This window comes from Vanderwaltozyma polyspora, genomic scaffold (assembly GCF_000150035.1).
Source record: "Vanderwaltozyma polyspora DSM 70294 KpolScaffold1044 genomic scaffold, whole genome shotgun sequence".
In the NCBI taxonomy this organism is placed as follows: Eukaryota; Fungi; Ascomycota; class Saccharomycetes; order Saccharomycetales; family Saccharomycetaceae; genus Vanderwaltozyma; species Vanderwaltozyma polyspora.
This window is the reverse complement of record NW_001834634.1, coordinates 27423-43164: the sequence shown is the minus strand read 5'-3', so window position 1 is coordinate 43164 and position 15742 is coordinate 27423. Positions and strand designations below refer to the sequence as shown.

General features: G+C 31.8%; 6 protein-coding genes across 6 annotated transcripts in view; 3 read left to right on the top strand and 3 right to left on the bottom strand.

Annotated features, from left to right (window-relative positions):
- Positions 1 to 1296, bottom strand: part of Kpol_1044p19 (uncharacterized protein) — a gene marked incomplete at both ends in the record, with an annotated part of 2352 nt that extends 1056 nt beyond the window's left edge. The window contains one exon of the mRNA XM_001643768.1: positions 1 to 1296. Coding sequence (XP_001643818.1) covers positions 1 to 1296 — 1296 coding nt within the window.
- A 1133-nt stretch (positions 1297 to 2429) lies between these two features.
- Kpol_1044p18 (uncharacterized protein) lies at positions 2430 to 5498 on the top strand (the record flags this gene model as incomplete). The annotated part of the gene is made up of 1 exon (XM_001643767.1): positions 2430 to 5498. The coding sequence occupies one exon, from the start codon at positions 2430 to 2432 to the stop codon at positions 5496 to 5498; it is 3069 nt and encodes a 1022-aa protein (XP_001643817.1).
- Positions 5499 to 5646: 148 nt separating this feature from the next.
- On the bottom strand, positions 5647 to 6849 carry SNF6 (Snf6p; the record flags this gene model as incomplete). The annotated part of the gene is made up of 1 exon (XM_001643766.1): positions 5647 to 6849. The coding sequence occupies one exon, from the start codon at positions 6847 to 6849 to the stop codon at positions 5647 to 5649; it is 1203 nt and encodes a 400-aa protein (XP_001643816.1).
- A 2582-nt stretch (positions 6850 to 9431) lies between these two features.
- Kpol_1044p16 (uncharacterized protein) lies at positions 9432 to 10334 on the top strand (the record flags this gene model as incomplete). The annotated part of the gene is made up of 1 exon (XM_001643765.1): positions 9432 to 10334. One exon carries the CDS (start codon positions 9432 to 9434, stop codon positions 10332 to 10334), a length of 903 nt encoding a protein of 300 aa, XP_001643815.1.
- A 635-nt stretch (positions 10335 to 10969) lies between these two features.
- On the top strand, positions 10970 to 13489 carry RIX7 (putative AAA family ATPase RIX7; the record flags this gene model as incomplete). The annotated part of the gene is made up of 1 exon (XM_001643764.1): positions 10970 to 13489. One exon carries the CDS (start codon positions 10970 to 10972, stop codon positions 13487 to 13489), a length of 2520 nt encoding a protein of 839 aa, XP_001643814.1.
- A 161-nt stretch (positions 13490 to 13650) lies between these two features.
- On the bottom strand, positions 13651 to 15558 carry GRC3 (polynucleotide 5'-hydroxyl-kinase; the record flags this gene model as incomplete). The annotated part of the gene is made up of 1 exon (XM_001643763.1): positions 13651 to 15558. One exon carries the CDS (start codon positions 15556 to 15558, stop codon positions 13651 to 13653), a length of 1908 nt encoding a protein of 635 aa, XP_001643813.1.
- Between the last annotated feature and the right edge of the window lie 184 nt (positions 15559 to 15742).

The following is a 15742-nucleotide window of genomic DNA, read 5'->3' as shown; positions in this document are numbered from 1 at the left end:
TGTAATCTTTCTTGGATTGTTATTTTTGAGTACTTTCTCTAGCCACGAAAAATACTTAGCTAAGCATACAGCTTCAATTTTTTGTGCTATCATTGCATTCTCTATCTCTCTTTCATTTTTGATTGATTTTAAACCTTGAATTGGAGATTCGATAAATTTGCAATTCACGATGTCTTTGATTTCGTTTACAATCCTCCACGAGACTGTTTCAGGGAGTAAAAATGTTACTTTATCATTTTGATTTGTTGCTATCATCTTTTTGGCTTCATTGACAATGTACTTCCATATTTCGTTATATGGTTTAACTGATACTTCGTTTTTTTCCAGTAAAGTATTGACATCATCGGGAATTGGATTGTCAGTAAATAATATAGAATGGGTGTCATCTAATAAAAGATACGAAAAAAAAAACGGATTATAGTCAATATCTGAGCCTCTTAAATTTAATAACCAAGCAATTTCATCCAATGCTGGTGTAAGAAATTTAAACTGGCCATTAGTCGACTCTTTAAGTTTTTTGATTAGAGCATCTCTCTTTTTTTGATACGATTTTCCTGAAAATTCCTCTGGTAAAGAATAAATGGGATTTAATTTTCGGTTCGGAGCAGTTTCGAATTTATTCCAAATAGTATCTATTAAATTTTGTTTAACCTCAACTAACTCAATCTGTGTCTTCAGTTCATTTTTAGAGATCAATTTTTCAAAATCCTTGATTTCCTTGTACGTGATCAGTTTTGGATCAATACCTATTTTTACCTTAGTACCGCCCAATGCCAAAGACATCAGCTTAGCCTCATTTATACACCAATCTTTCCAATTCAATTCGTCTTCCCCCTGTCTCAGTAATTTCCAAGTTTTGAAGTCCAATTGAGACTCTGCTTGCGTAAAATATCTACCGTCAGTACTTAAAATAGCTTTTCCATTTGGATTCTCATCTGAAAAATTGACCAAATCATTTGTCACACAGGCAATACCTGCAGATCCAGTGAATTCTGATATGAAAGCTCTTCTTTCATCAGATTTCACCACATACTCTGATTGATGTTCATCTTCACTTGGTATAATATAACAAAAAAGATCATTTCTCGCCATTAACTTTCTCAATTCCAATAGTTTCGAAACACTTCGTTCATGATTAGAAATTTGGTTCAGTGTGCCCAATTGTCGAATAGGTGATTGAATTGAGATTTTGAACGCATTACCATTTTCAAAGCTTCCTAAGCTTAATGAATAGCTTCTAAAGAAATTTCTCGATGAGCATGGTCTCAAAAAATATTTGACATTATTCCAAAACATAGTTAAGCTATTAAATTATGGATACCATTCCATGAACAGTATGTTTGGATTATTTTAGATCCAACTGAGTCATATTTCTTTTATGTACTATAAGTTGAAGCAAAGTTGCCTTACTTAGACTATATTTTTATACAGTTGGGAGCCCTTTCTCTGGAGAAATGTATAGTCACGTGATGTAGTATTAAAAAGTGATTCTGTAACACGACATCACATGTTAATCCAACCATGATACTATGAGCAGACTAATGACCTGTGCTGAATTTGTAAAGTTGACATTCATTAACAAAAGCTTTTTAAAACATAAAATATATTGCGATTTCAAATTAAATGTTTACTTCAAATTACAAGTACATTTAATAATCCTCATCAATATTCTTTCCCCTAATTTATTGAATTATAACCCTAATCAAGACAACCAAAGGAAAAATCTTTCTGGTGAACTGGTGTACAATAGCAATTGATAAACTGTTCTAAGAACATGCCCATATTCGTAGGTGTTTGACACTTCTATATCATAGCTACGTCTTAAAAAGGAGATGAGATGAGATGAGATGAGGTGAGATGAAATGAGATCTATTCAGTTAATTCTTTTTAAATGATTCCTCGTCGAAATTCAAGAAAACAAAAAATGAATCAAACACCAATTTGACAGGTGTTCGAACCCCAAAGGACGCGCCAGTTTGTTATTTTTATATTTATTTTCATTTTTCGAATTTGTCATTTTCGAATTTGTTATGTTTGAATACTCTTTTAGATTCTCCAGTAACACCAAGGGTTATCAGAATAAGATGAACAATTGCTTAAAACCATTAAGAAGCATTGATTGAACGTTAATTAAACTTCAATTCTTAGCATTGAGTATAACAGGTTCAAATACAATATATTAATTTTCTAATTTATTACATTATATTAATATAAACATTAGTTACCCCTATTTTGATTCAATTGGAATTAAGAATAAATTAAGAATAAAATATATTTCACATATAGTTAAATATTACTATACTTCATATATATCTATAGAAGGTTTACAAATTTTATTATTTGTGTTTATATATGTCATTGTTCTTATTAAAATTGTACATTTTTCATGGTAATTAGATTATTTTAATATATCTCTTTGGAAAAGACTCATGGATGAAGAGACTCTTAAGAGATCAATCTTAAGTTATTCTGTAGAAGATAGAAGGATTTATAGGGCAAGTATCACTAAATTTAGGAAATCCCATTCTCTTTATGTCGCCCTATTAGGTTCATTGGCATTATTGCAATTCATCTCCATTGCATTTTTTACCAAGGGTTTGCTATTTACTAATCATTATTTAGATACCAGTTATAAAACCAATAGTAGAAATAATGTCGATAATATTCCAGACATCGACCCTCAATTTAGTAAGGCAATCGTTTTGGTTCTAGACTCATTGTCTTTAGACTCAATTGCATTTAGCGAATTATCAGCAAATGATAATTTCAATCACCAATTATCATCTCTAACTTCCCCTGATGATGAAATTTCTTCTCAAAAATTGTTTAGTTATGTCTCCAAAGAATACACATTTGAGGCAGAGAGTTCAACTCACCACACAAGTAAATTGCAAGATTTATTTTCTGGAACTGTAACTGATCTAGCAAAATGTGTTAAAAATTTCACAAATTGTCTTTTATTCGAAGACAACTTCCTGCATAAGTTAAATCTTAACTATAAAAATGTATATTTTGCAAATGAGCATTATTGGGATTCAATAGATGGAATATTTTCTTCGAATCAACGACTTCCAGCTACACTGGCAAACAATGCAGAAATTGACACATATACAATTGATCCCAATAAGGATACTATAAATTTTTTATATGAAACTGTTATTGATAAATCTAACGATATCGAAAAATGGGAGGTTTTAATAGGGCATCTATATGGTCTCAAACCACACGATGAAAATCTTGAAACCAATGACCCCAGCATACTTAGAAACCAGATAGAGATTGATAAACTTATAACTGATTTAAAAAAATCTATGGATAATGACACACTACTTATGGTAGTAAGTGGGAACTCAAAATTTTCAACCAAAGATGTGATTAAAAACAATAAAAACATATTATATCTGTACTCTAATGTACCGAATCTTTGGAACTACAGTGTTGCAGATAATAGCAATTTAATTATTGGTAAGGATAATTCAACGTTGAAGTACTCAAATATCGATAAGGTCGATATTATACCATCAATATCATTATTATTGGACCTACCATTACCTGTCGATTCCCTGGGCTTATTTATACCAGAATTAGCAAATTCAGAAGAACATTTCAATACCTACTTAAATGTGAATAAATTGCAGATTCAGTACCTTTTGAAAAATAAAAAAGTCATAACAAATGATTCAACGGAATATATATTATATCCTGTGTTGCCTGAGAATTCCGATTATCTAAGTTGGAAGAAATTTCAACAGAAAATATTGACATCATATAAGGGGTTTAAAACTGTATTTGACTATTGGTATCTTTCTATAGGGGTGTCATTTCTAATTATTTCCCTCATTTTACTATTTTCAATGACCAAATTAATTCCTTCCATTATTGTTAATCAAATGGTTCACCAATTCGCTACTTATATTTTAGCCTCATCAATATTATTCAATATCTATTTGAATTTATTATATTACCTCTTTAAAAGACCAGGATTTATTGATAATCAAGTGTGGTGCATCTTATTTGCTACATCAATTGGTATTATTGTGGGCTGTATTTTGCCCATTTTGATAAAGTATAATCTAAAGTGGATTGTCACAAGATTTTTTAATGAGTTTTCCGACTACTGGTCATTAATTGGTGTTCTTTTTGTGATTATCCATTCTTTATTGATCACTTCAAATTCTCTAACTATTTGGGAAGATAAAATTGTTTCGTACTTATTAATTACCTTTGGAATCCTTGCCCTATATGAATTCGTATTTATACCCAAAAGACAAACGACTAGTGCCGTAGTCACAGCTGTATTAAGTGAACAACATGGTACCTCATCAGGGGTGAGTTCGTCAATTGCAAATTCATATGCCTTGCCGCTGTCAAGGTTTGCCCGCATACTTGGTGGTTACCATTCTTTCATACTAATTTTTTGCACAAGGTTAGCATCTACAATTACAACATGTAGAGAAGGCCAAGAAAAATATTGTATTCCTACTTTTTCAACCGATATTAATCACTCCTGGTGGTGTATGGGGTTCTTCGTTGTTGCACTAATGATTATTCCGGTATGCATAAAGGGATATTATAACCTTTCATCGTCATACCAGGCAGCAGCTCCAATTTGGATTGATTATTTATTAAGAGGTTTTTTAATATTTGACTTTATTTTTTGGTGCCTAAAAAAGATTGAAACCAATACACCAAATCTTTCAATTGATATCTCAATAATTAATTTTACTATTATTCGGATCGCTACAATGTACGCAATGGTTGCATGTAATATAGCGTGGATTTGGGGTCCTTTATGTGTTAAACTTAATGTCAAGAATGCAGATATGAGATCCCAACAATCAACTATTTTAGGGTATTCAAATATATATGGTGCACCTTTTTTTCTATTGATTATTAATGCAATAATAAGTATTTTAATTTTCAATAAACCATTAGCGCAAATTTCATTAGCTCTAATGTGTAATCAGTTGCTGTCATTGATGGAGATTATTGAATTATTAAAATTAAAAGAGAATATAATCGGCTCTGTCATGTTAGGTATTTTATCATACCAGCAATTTTTCAGTACAGGTCATCAATTTACTATATCATCAATACAATGGGATATGGGATTTTTATTGAGCGATAATTTAGAGTTTCCAATAACGCATCTGTCAGTAATTATTAATACATTTGGTCCATATATATTAGTTTCATTTGCAGTTGCATTACTGACATTATGGAGACAGCCTCCTGATATTCTAAAGCCGCAAACACTACTAGGTAGAATTGTTTCTAATTGTGGATCATTGATTACCTATCATACTATAATTTGTTTGAGTTCTTTTATTTGGGTGACACATTTTCGTAGACATGACATGCTCTGGGAAATTTTTTTACCGAGGTTTCTATATTCCTGCATGAGTTTAATGATAACACAATTTGTTGTAACCCTTGGAACAATAGCATTTGCCAGTGGTAGGTTAATTAGGCATATCAATGATATTTTTTGGAAATAATTTATCTAGAATTACAATATATAATTATATATATATATATGGAATACATAAGCGTGTATGTATGATGACTATAATGATAACTCTTTTTTAACAATGAGATGAGGTAAGATGTTCGATATGCAAATGAGTAATAAGAAAAAACAGGCGATTAGAAAAAGGCTGCATCCAGATCACCAAATTCTTCATCAAATTCTGTAGTAAAAGGTTCATTACCAAAGTCTGCAAACATTGGATCCAAATTATCATTTTGTGATTGTGAGTTATCCTCATTTTTATCAACAGTTAACAAATTATCATCATTCAATTGTATTGAATTTTGATCAAGTTGTGAATCTTGCTGTTGAATATCTTTACTTTCAATTTGTATACCTACTTTCTGTTGTCCAGCAATAGAATCTTGATCCGGCAATTGAGCTTGAGCCATAATTTGTGATGGCATTGAAGGTTGTTGAGGGACATTGGTAGGTACCAAAGGTGATATAGATGTTGAATGATTTTGATTTTGATTTTCTTGTTGTCTTTGATCATCTTGCATTTGTTGTTGTTTTTGTTGTTGCATTTGTTGTTGTTTTTGTTGTTCTTCAAGTAAAGTTTGTTTCTGTACTTCCTGTTGTTGTTGATGTAATTTTTTCTGTGCTTCTTCTTCTCTTTGTTTTTGTTCCAATTCTTCTTTTTGGATTCTTTTCAATTCATCTTCTCTGCGTTTCTGTTCTTCTTGTAAGCGTAAAGCTTCCAAATCTTTTTTCTTCTGTTCCTCTTTTTTCGATTTATAGAGATTTGTCCAATAGTCTGCAGGTGCCTCATTTGTATCGTTTTTGAAGTGATTAAATTTTTCCTTTGGATAGAATTTAATATTATTATCTTGTGATTTAAAATTAAATTTTTCCAAATATGAATTTAACACTGAATTGATATTATCATCATTGCTATCACTTGGTAATAGATTAATTTCATTTAGTTTGTATAATTGTTTATTGTAGAAGTCTTTTAATGATTCATTAACCATATTGATATCATTTCCCTCATCATTTAATTTTTCATTAATTTTTTCTAATTCAAGTTTTTGTTTTGCCAAATAATCTTTATTAATCAAAGAAGTGTTAAATTTTAAATTTGGCTTAATTATTTCTTTATTATTATTCAACAACAATACTGATATATTCCTTGACATTGAATTAAAGTTTTTTAAAAGGTAAGAACGATACGAGATTGTATCACTTTCATCATGAATAATAGTTGAAATATTTTCAGGCAATAATCTTTGATTTAAGAAGTTGTATTTGGCTTCCTGCAAATGTTGCTGATGTTGTTTTTTAGAATATTGGGAACGTTTCTTCTTTGTCACTGCCATTTTCAATATTTTATTATCTCTTGTCTCAAGATGCGTTTATTAGAAGTATTTGATGAACCAAAAAAAATAAATAAATGAGCAGTAAACCTATATATCACCTTGAATTAATTCCAAATTACAGATATATATATTGAGAGACACTAGCTAGATGATCTTGCCCTAATAGCATGTGTACTATTTATCTGTATTGTATTGAATTGGCTTTATGTTTATGCTATTGCTTTAAATGTACGTGATTAGTTATTTTATCTCTTAATTTTCCACAATTTCATGTTTCGAAAAGAAAACCCAACACCGTTTACGTATACAATGATTAACCATGTTCATTTCGGAATTTCAGTTATCCGGGTACAATTAATCACGTGACTTGAAATTATTAGGCACGATGGGTTTATATTTTTAACATCGTTTTGATGCAAAGTGACAGCGACAGCGACAGAGGGATTATCTACACACACATACAGAATACTATACCTATGTCAACTCTTGTTACCCACAAATATGATCAACTATTGTTGATTTCTTTGATCCTGTACACTGTACACTATATACTGTAGAATTTAATTTATATATCTGTTGATTGTTATACAGCATAACCCAAAAAGAGTCTCTCATCCCTCAAATAAACCATTGCTGCCTATCGAATTCCATTTTCTGTATTTGTCCTTCTTGTAGCTTTACTTCAGTTGCCATCCCATGGCCCTTCATATCTATAGATCGTTTAACGAATCCATCTGCATTGACAATCAACCTTTTTTTTTTTCAGTTAACAAGTTCTAACTTTACGAAAGTAAATGAGAGATGTTGTCCCATTGTACAATCTAGTCCAGTTCCAGATAAATTAGATAATACTGACAATCACATTAATGCTATTTTACATGGTTTCATTTTCCAGACTGTCTGTCTTTCATAACTGTCACTGTAGTTTGTGTTCTCTTTTGCCTTACCATTCATGTCAGCAACACATAGACAAATAAGTACATAGAGAGAGAAGGTCAATCAGCCTCCCCCTTAGTGCGTTATTATCAGCCAGTTCATTGTGCTACTATAAACTACAAACTACGAACTACAAATCACAAACTACCAGTCTGTATCTCTACAGCGAGCTATCCACACTCATACTCTGCCCCCTTCCCTTCCAGGACTGCCCCTCTCCATCTCAAAATTGGTACTCTGAGAGGTTACCCGCCCGCTCGTAGCGTACTCTTTCCGTCAATTTTTCGAAATTAGAGTCCTTTGCCCCAAATAGGAAAAAATAAAGAAAACAAAAAAAAGAATAAAAGGAAATGTTCTTTTTCTTTCTGGTTAGAAAAAATGTTGTTGTTTTGCCTAATTAGGCTAATTAGCAAAAAACATAAACATAATGCCCATTTTTCGAAATATTATTTCCATTTAGGAAATGCATGTTTGTTGTACACAGCATTCTCACAAAGTATACTATCTCTCTCAATCACAAAGGTATGTATGCCTGCTTACAATTTTTAGTTTTTAAACAACCCTCTCTCTCTCTGGAACATTATCATCATTACCAACACTTGAGCGACACTACACCAAATGGAAGTTGGTTAATGGAATGGGACTTTGAAAAAGTTCAGTCAATTGGCAGAATGAAAATGATAAATTATGGCAGAACTAGACTGCATGGGACGGGATGGGATGTGTGTTCTTCGACGTATCACAATTTGGACCGCAGCAAACTGTCAACTCAGCTCTCATTTCTTCTTATCTTGTTGCTATTTACAGTTCCATTTCAAAATTACTTCTTTCTCTGAAAATTTATCAATTGATCTCTTCTCGAGCTTTTCTCTCCTTCTCGCTTCCACCTATCGTTACTCAGTTTACTAGTACATATTTCTTTGCTACCCTCTTCTTTAAATTTATCATTCATATCTTGCGCTCTTCCTCTCACTCTTGCTCTCTTGCTCTCTTGCTCTCACTCTTGCTCTCTCGCTTTCTCAATCATATTATATTACCCTCTAATTAAGGAACATGTCTATATTTCCTCTTCTGCCTACCTGTAACTACAAACAATGATATATAGTTATTTAAATGTGTGTATATATTTATATATAGCCGATTGTCAATATTGCAATAAAGTACAGAGCCTTTCATAGAGAGAACGAGGCAAGAAAGTACCAATTTTTTTTTCATAAATAAAATAAAATTTACGTTTATGGTTAATTGAATTTCTGTTTCTATGTATAGTTTTAGTCTTGCTATAGTACCTTTACAATCTTCTTTTCAATTTTTTACTCTTATTTTCATTTCTAAATTTTTTTTTTCCCTTCTCATCTAACAACTCTTTATAATACTTCTTTTCACTTACTTATATAAAATATTCGTTCATTAATTTTACATTCGCTTTCCAAACTTATGTCACACAACTCCTTAACCTTGTATTTGTATATAATATAATATATATCTCAATAGCATTCAAGATTGATATTCAGAGTACTTCTTGTTACCCACAATTACCAATTTAAAAAAAAGGATTAAGCATATTGAATTTATCAGTCATAGCGGTGGAGCTGGTATCTGTCGTTTACTATAGTCAATTATAATATAAAAATATATATTCAATTATGATGAATACTAAAGATATTGCATTTACCTTATTCTACTTGTTCTTTATACAAGGTTTCATATCTGGTATAGTTGGTGGTGGTGTAGAATTTGGTATTGCATATGGTATGTATCATAATTCAAAAAATCTGGTCAAGCTATGGAGTTTCCCAAACACTTTATCTGGTGATTGTGCATTAACTTTCTTCGTACAAATCGGTGTCACCTGGGTTTTAGGTGAATTGATGGTAGGTTGGGATTGTTACAATAATAAAGCTTGTAAATTGCCAGATTGGTTAGTAAAAGAAAAACCTGATAGACATATTGCAACTTTTAAATACCTGTTTTTCGAACCAAATAGAGGTTTATTAAAAGATGATCCAAACTATGACGAGGAGGATTATGGTAACCCAAATTCATTTTTAACCTATTTGAAAAGAAACTTCTTTACCTATTATCCAAATAAGAAATTCTTTCCAAATTTAGTAGCATGGGCAATTAACAAAATTGCAAGAGGTTTGATATTTAGTGTTCCAATCTTTTGCATCGTCTGGCCTGTTACAATGGGTATCTTGGCTGGTATTGGCCATAAGATAGGAAAGGACGATTATTACTTCAATCATAAGTGGACTCCACAAACTGCAAAGTTAATCTTTGGTTTCGTAGTAGGTATAATTTCTGCTCCAGTAGTAGCAATGGTAGTAATACTAAGAAATGAATGGTACAGACAAGATCTACTGGAAAATAACTTGCCTCAAAACGATATTGAAGATATCGAAAAAGCGGCTGCTCATAATCAACAAGCCCAAGATGATCAACTGACAACAACTTCTTCATCATCCACAGTCAATTCATCTTTTAACGATCAATTAGTTAATACAGACACTAATATTGGAAATTCTGATAAGCCAATCGTCGTTTAACACTAAATGTTCCCATTTCAAAATTTATTTAAAATAAGAAAAGAATTAATATGATAGATTAGTACAATTCGTTGCCAGTAACACTACAAGACAAGGAGAAACCAGAATACATTTGAACACCAAATTGTACTAATCATAGTGATAGAATACAAAATTTTAACTTAATTTATACTATACCCTTTAATAACACCGTTTAATATTTTGTCTATTTCCTCCTCCCGTTTAGACTCACGTCACCTTATTTAATCCATTCTAATATTTTTTTGTATATATAAACATACACACATATATATATATATACTCTAGTCATCCCCTCATATAAACTACAATAATCAACTTTCGAAATATAATCATCAATAATATCAATATCCCAGTTGTTGGCTCTTGTTAATTGGTAATAACCTTGATGGTATCTCTAAATTGATATTACTGTTATTAATAATGAAGGTCACGTTTTTAATGATTTTTCATTGTCTTCTGTCAAAAAAAAATTTCAACCTCATCTCATCTCATCTCATCGCATCTTGGAATACTTTAAAAGCAAAGGGTATAATTGTCTTAAGAAGTGTGTTCTTTCAGAATATATGGCACCCGTAGATAATTAATCTGATATATCGAAGCAACTGTTGCTAAAGATGGCTAAGTTTAAGTCTAAAAAGGGTTCTTTAACTAACACTCTTGATAACAAGGTTAATGATCTAATTTATAGATTACTAGAAGAAAAAAGCTTGGAGAAAAAAAGACAAAGAGATAATGATCCAGATATTGAAAATGATACCAATAATGGTGATGATGATGAAGTTTTTTTGAATATGTTTTTTGCTAAAGATTTGGATATAAATGAAATTTTCACTTACTGTCAAACTAAAGATTTATCAATGCTGAGAGTAAAGAAAATTATTTTACAAAAGACAATAGAAAAATGTATCAAACAAGTTATCGATGAGGAAAATGAAGAATTCTCTTCTTATCCAGCTTATTGTAATTTTCAGGAGCAAGATCCTTCTGAAACTGAAGAAGAAATTTTAACAAAGAAAAACTTAATGGTAGTAAAAGATACAAATGATATGAATAAAAGTATCACAAGTCAATGGTCTACTTCAACTCCAACACCTGCGCCTATACAGTCAACTCAAGAAGAACAAAAAGATGAAAATTCTGATAGTGCTGAGACAAATAACAAAAGAAAATCAAAAGAATCTTCAACAAAAGCTAAACGTCAAAAAGTTAAAGAAGATAGAACTCCTCCTTCTTCAGATTTGAAGTCATTAGGTGGTATGGATGATGTTATTGCACAACTAATGGAATTGATTGGTTTGCCGATCTTACATCCAGAAATTTACCAATCAACAGGTGTAGAGCCACCAAGAGGTGTTTTGTTACATGGTCCCCCAGGTTGTGGTAAAACATCTATTGCTAATGCTTTAGCTGGTGAGTTACAAGTCCCATTTATATCTATATCTGCACCATCTGTTGTAAGTGGTATGTCAGGTGAAAGTGAGAAAAAGATCAGGGACTTATTTGATGAGGCCAAAGCTATTGCCCCATGTTTGATGTTTTTTGATGAAATTGATGCAATCACACCAAAACGTGATGGTGGTGCTCAAAGAGAAATGGAAAGAAGAATTGTTGCCCAATTGTTAACATCTATGGACGAGTTATCTATGGAGAAAACTGGTGGTAAGCCAGTTATCGTTATCGGTGCTACAAATAGACCTGATTCTTTGGATGCCGCTTTGAGAAGAGCTGGTAGATTTGATAGAGAAATTTGCTTAAATGTTCCAAATGAAGTATCAAGATTACACATTTTAAAAAAAATGTCAGAAAACCTGAAAATTGATGGTGAGATTGATTTTGCACAATTAGCGAAATTAACTCCTGGTTTTGTGGGTGCAGATTTAAAGGCTTTATCTACTGCAGCAGGTACTTGTGCGATTAAACGTATATTCCATAATTATGCTACATTAAAACCAGAGCAACTTCCTTTATCTGACAAAATGGAGATCGACTCTCAATCTAATTCGATAGATATAAAAGATGAATACGATGAGCCAAAGTTGAAAAACACAGCCGATATTATTGATCCATTACCTTTATCGATAATTCAAAAGTTTATCGACAACTTTCCAGAACCTTTAACTGGGGAGCAATTAAGTAATCTGTCTATCAAATATGAAGATTTCTTAAAGGCTTTACCAACCATTCAGCCTACCGCTAAAAGAGAAGGGTTTGCTACTGTCCCAGATGTCACTTGGGCTAATGTCGGTGCTCTGGATAAAACCAGAGTTGAATTAAACATGGCTATCGTTCAACCAATTAAGAGGCCTGAATTATATGAAAAGGTTGGTATTAGCGCTCCAGCTGGTGTGTTGCTGTGGGGTCCACCTGGTTGTGGTAAAACTTTACTGGCTAAAGCAGTGGCTAATGAATCTCGTGCAAATTTTATTTCCATTAAAGGTCCTGAATTGTTAAATAAATATGTTGGTGAATCTGAGAGGTCTATAAGACAAGTTTTTACAAGAGCAAGAGCCTCGGTACCTTGTGTTATATTTTTTGATGAATTAGATGCCCTGGTTCCAAGAAGAGATACGTCATTATCAGAATCCTCATCCAGAGTAGTTAACACTTTATTGACAGAATTAGATGGTTTGAATGATAGACGTGGTATTTTTGTTATTGGTGCTACTAATAGACCAGATATGATCGATCCAGCAATGTTAAGACCTGGTAGATTAGATAAGACATTATTTATTGAACTACCTAATGAAGATGAGAAACTAGATATTATCAAGACATTGACCAGATCAAATGGTACTCCATTGGCTGATGATGTCGAATTACAAACTATAATCTCAGATGAACGTTGTAGAAACTTTTCAGGTGCTGATTTGGCTGCTCTGGTAAGAGAAAGTTCCGTCTTGGCGCTAAAAAGAAGCTTCTTTAAATCAGATGAAATACAATCTGTTGTTCACAATGATTTAGATAAAGAATTTGAAGATCTAAGTGTGGGTGTCCCTACTGATGAAATTATTGTCTCCATGACTGACTTTAGCAATGCATTAAAGAAGATTAAACCTTCTGTCAGTGACAAAGATAGAATAAAATATGACAGATTAAATAAAAAAATGGGATGGACTGAAGAAGAACAAGAGTGAGGCTGCGTTGACTCAAAAGTAAAATATGGAATGGCATAATACATGCTATTCTGTTGTTTTGTACTATAACACATGCATTTTTATATATGAACCGTATCTCATGTATAAACTCTATAAAAATTAAATAATTAGTTAATAATATAGATTCGATAAAAGTATAATTATTTCATATGATGCCCTCTTCTTAGAACATTTTTACGAACTTTCCAAACGTGTTCATATTTTTTTCTTCTTTCTGTAGAAATATATGGTATTTCGGTTGCATTCTGAAGTTCTAAATTATCACTATAAAGTTCTTGGATTGGAGTCTCAGTCTTGTTTCTAACAATAATCCATATTTTATCACAATTTGATTTTAATATACCCAGCTTATGATCAGGAATATATATATTCATCAACTTCTTTTCGACATCAATAGAATGAATCAATAACAAGCTGATGTAAGTTTTATCTTTTATCTCATTATCGATTAAGGGAAACTTTCCTGCGTAGGTGATATCCATAAGTTCCTTAGAATTTAAGGAATGCAATGCAACTATCGTGCCTTCCAATGATCCCTTTATATCATTTTCATTTAACTTTCTGAATTCCTCTGTGAATTGAAAGCCACGAATTCCAGCTTCACCAAAGCTTACTTGAATTGGGGCCTTGGATATTAGAGGATTAAAATCAAATTTTAATCCCTGATATGACTTTTGAATCGTATGCATATAAGTAATCATTTTATATGTTCTAATTTGATTTGCTTGAAACTTGGAAGTAGGGGAATTATTTGAATTAATAGTATTTGCCAAGATATTGTATACAATGGGTTGATAATGCTCATTTAAATCTGAACTAAAATAGTCTGGAATCACCAGATCTGAGAAGGATGATTTGGTTGAATTCGATTCCAGCAGTATAATATGGGTTGGTTTGAAACTATTAATTACATGATTTATTATATTTAGTCCAAAACCTTTTATCCAGCCCGGTAAGTTTAGTAGTGACGTTCCCATGAAAGACTGATCTTCAAATGATTGTATGATCGAGTTAATTGCCTCCAAATATTTGGATGGCATATCTTGAGGCGATGAAGAACCTATATAAATTTGATCCAACATTTCTTGATAGTGGATAGATAAAGAATTTCCCAGAATTTCATTATTTGGTTTTAATTTTGATAAGCTAATACACTCAGGTTCTGAAACCTCACACTGACCTGGATCAAAATCAAGATAAAGCATGTCATTTTCTATCTGATTTTCTGAAATGGTATTATTAAATGTTTCTCTAAGGAGTCTTAAAAATGTGGACTTGCCTGAATTTTTACCTCCCAATGCCAATACCCTCATATCATATTGTGAATTTTTATGAGCAACATTAAGCTTCTCAATTACTGAAACCCAATTTTGTGATATTTCTAATGGAATAAACGGGTCAATATCTTTATTTAAAATGTCATAAGTTGCAGTATCTGAACTAAAAGATTGATTTGTACCATTTTTAAGTTTCCATAGATAACGTGACTCTGGGAATAAGTTACAAACCTCTAATAATGTTTCAAAATTAGAATTATTGATTTTCAGTATACAAGGGAATGCATCCAATCGATCTTTAGCAATATTCTTATACTTATAAGGAAGGTGCAATGATTCTTCCCAGCCAGCATAATGCGAAGAATTAATGGAAGGAATTGAATTTGATAACGGATGCCATACTGTGTATATTTTTTTTGAAGCATTATAATGAACATTGTTATATACAATCCCACCTTTTACCACTTGTAAATTAAATATCCCAGAAATAAAAATACGTTGCTTTTGAGTTAATCCTATCAATATACTGTTATCACTTTGATTTATAGTAATTATATTATAATCTAGAAGAGGGCGGAAAATATTGGAAGAATTCAATTTATTCGTATCATTTTGATCATCAGAATCATATTGTCCCTCATCACTCGAACTATCAAACTTTCTTGGATGGGCCACCAATTTCGATGAGCTTACTGTCTCGGTATCTGAATCTGACGATTCAGATTCATCTGCACTGTATCGCAGAATATCACTTAAATTAGTATTGCTCATCAAATCCAAATTGAACCACACTAGCAAGCAAACAACCTCAGTTGGATCATATTGATCAGAATAATGTGTTAACTTGCAAACTTATCACTTTTTATAAACTGTGTGGTCAGGTTCATTTCGAGATGAGCTTTTGAATAATTTTTCAATTTTGAATATCACATGCATATTAACATCACGTGACGTA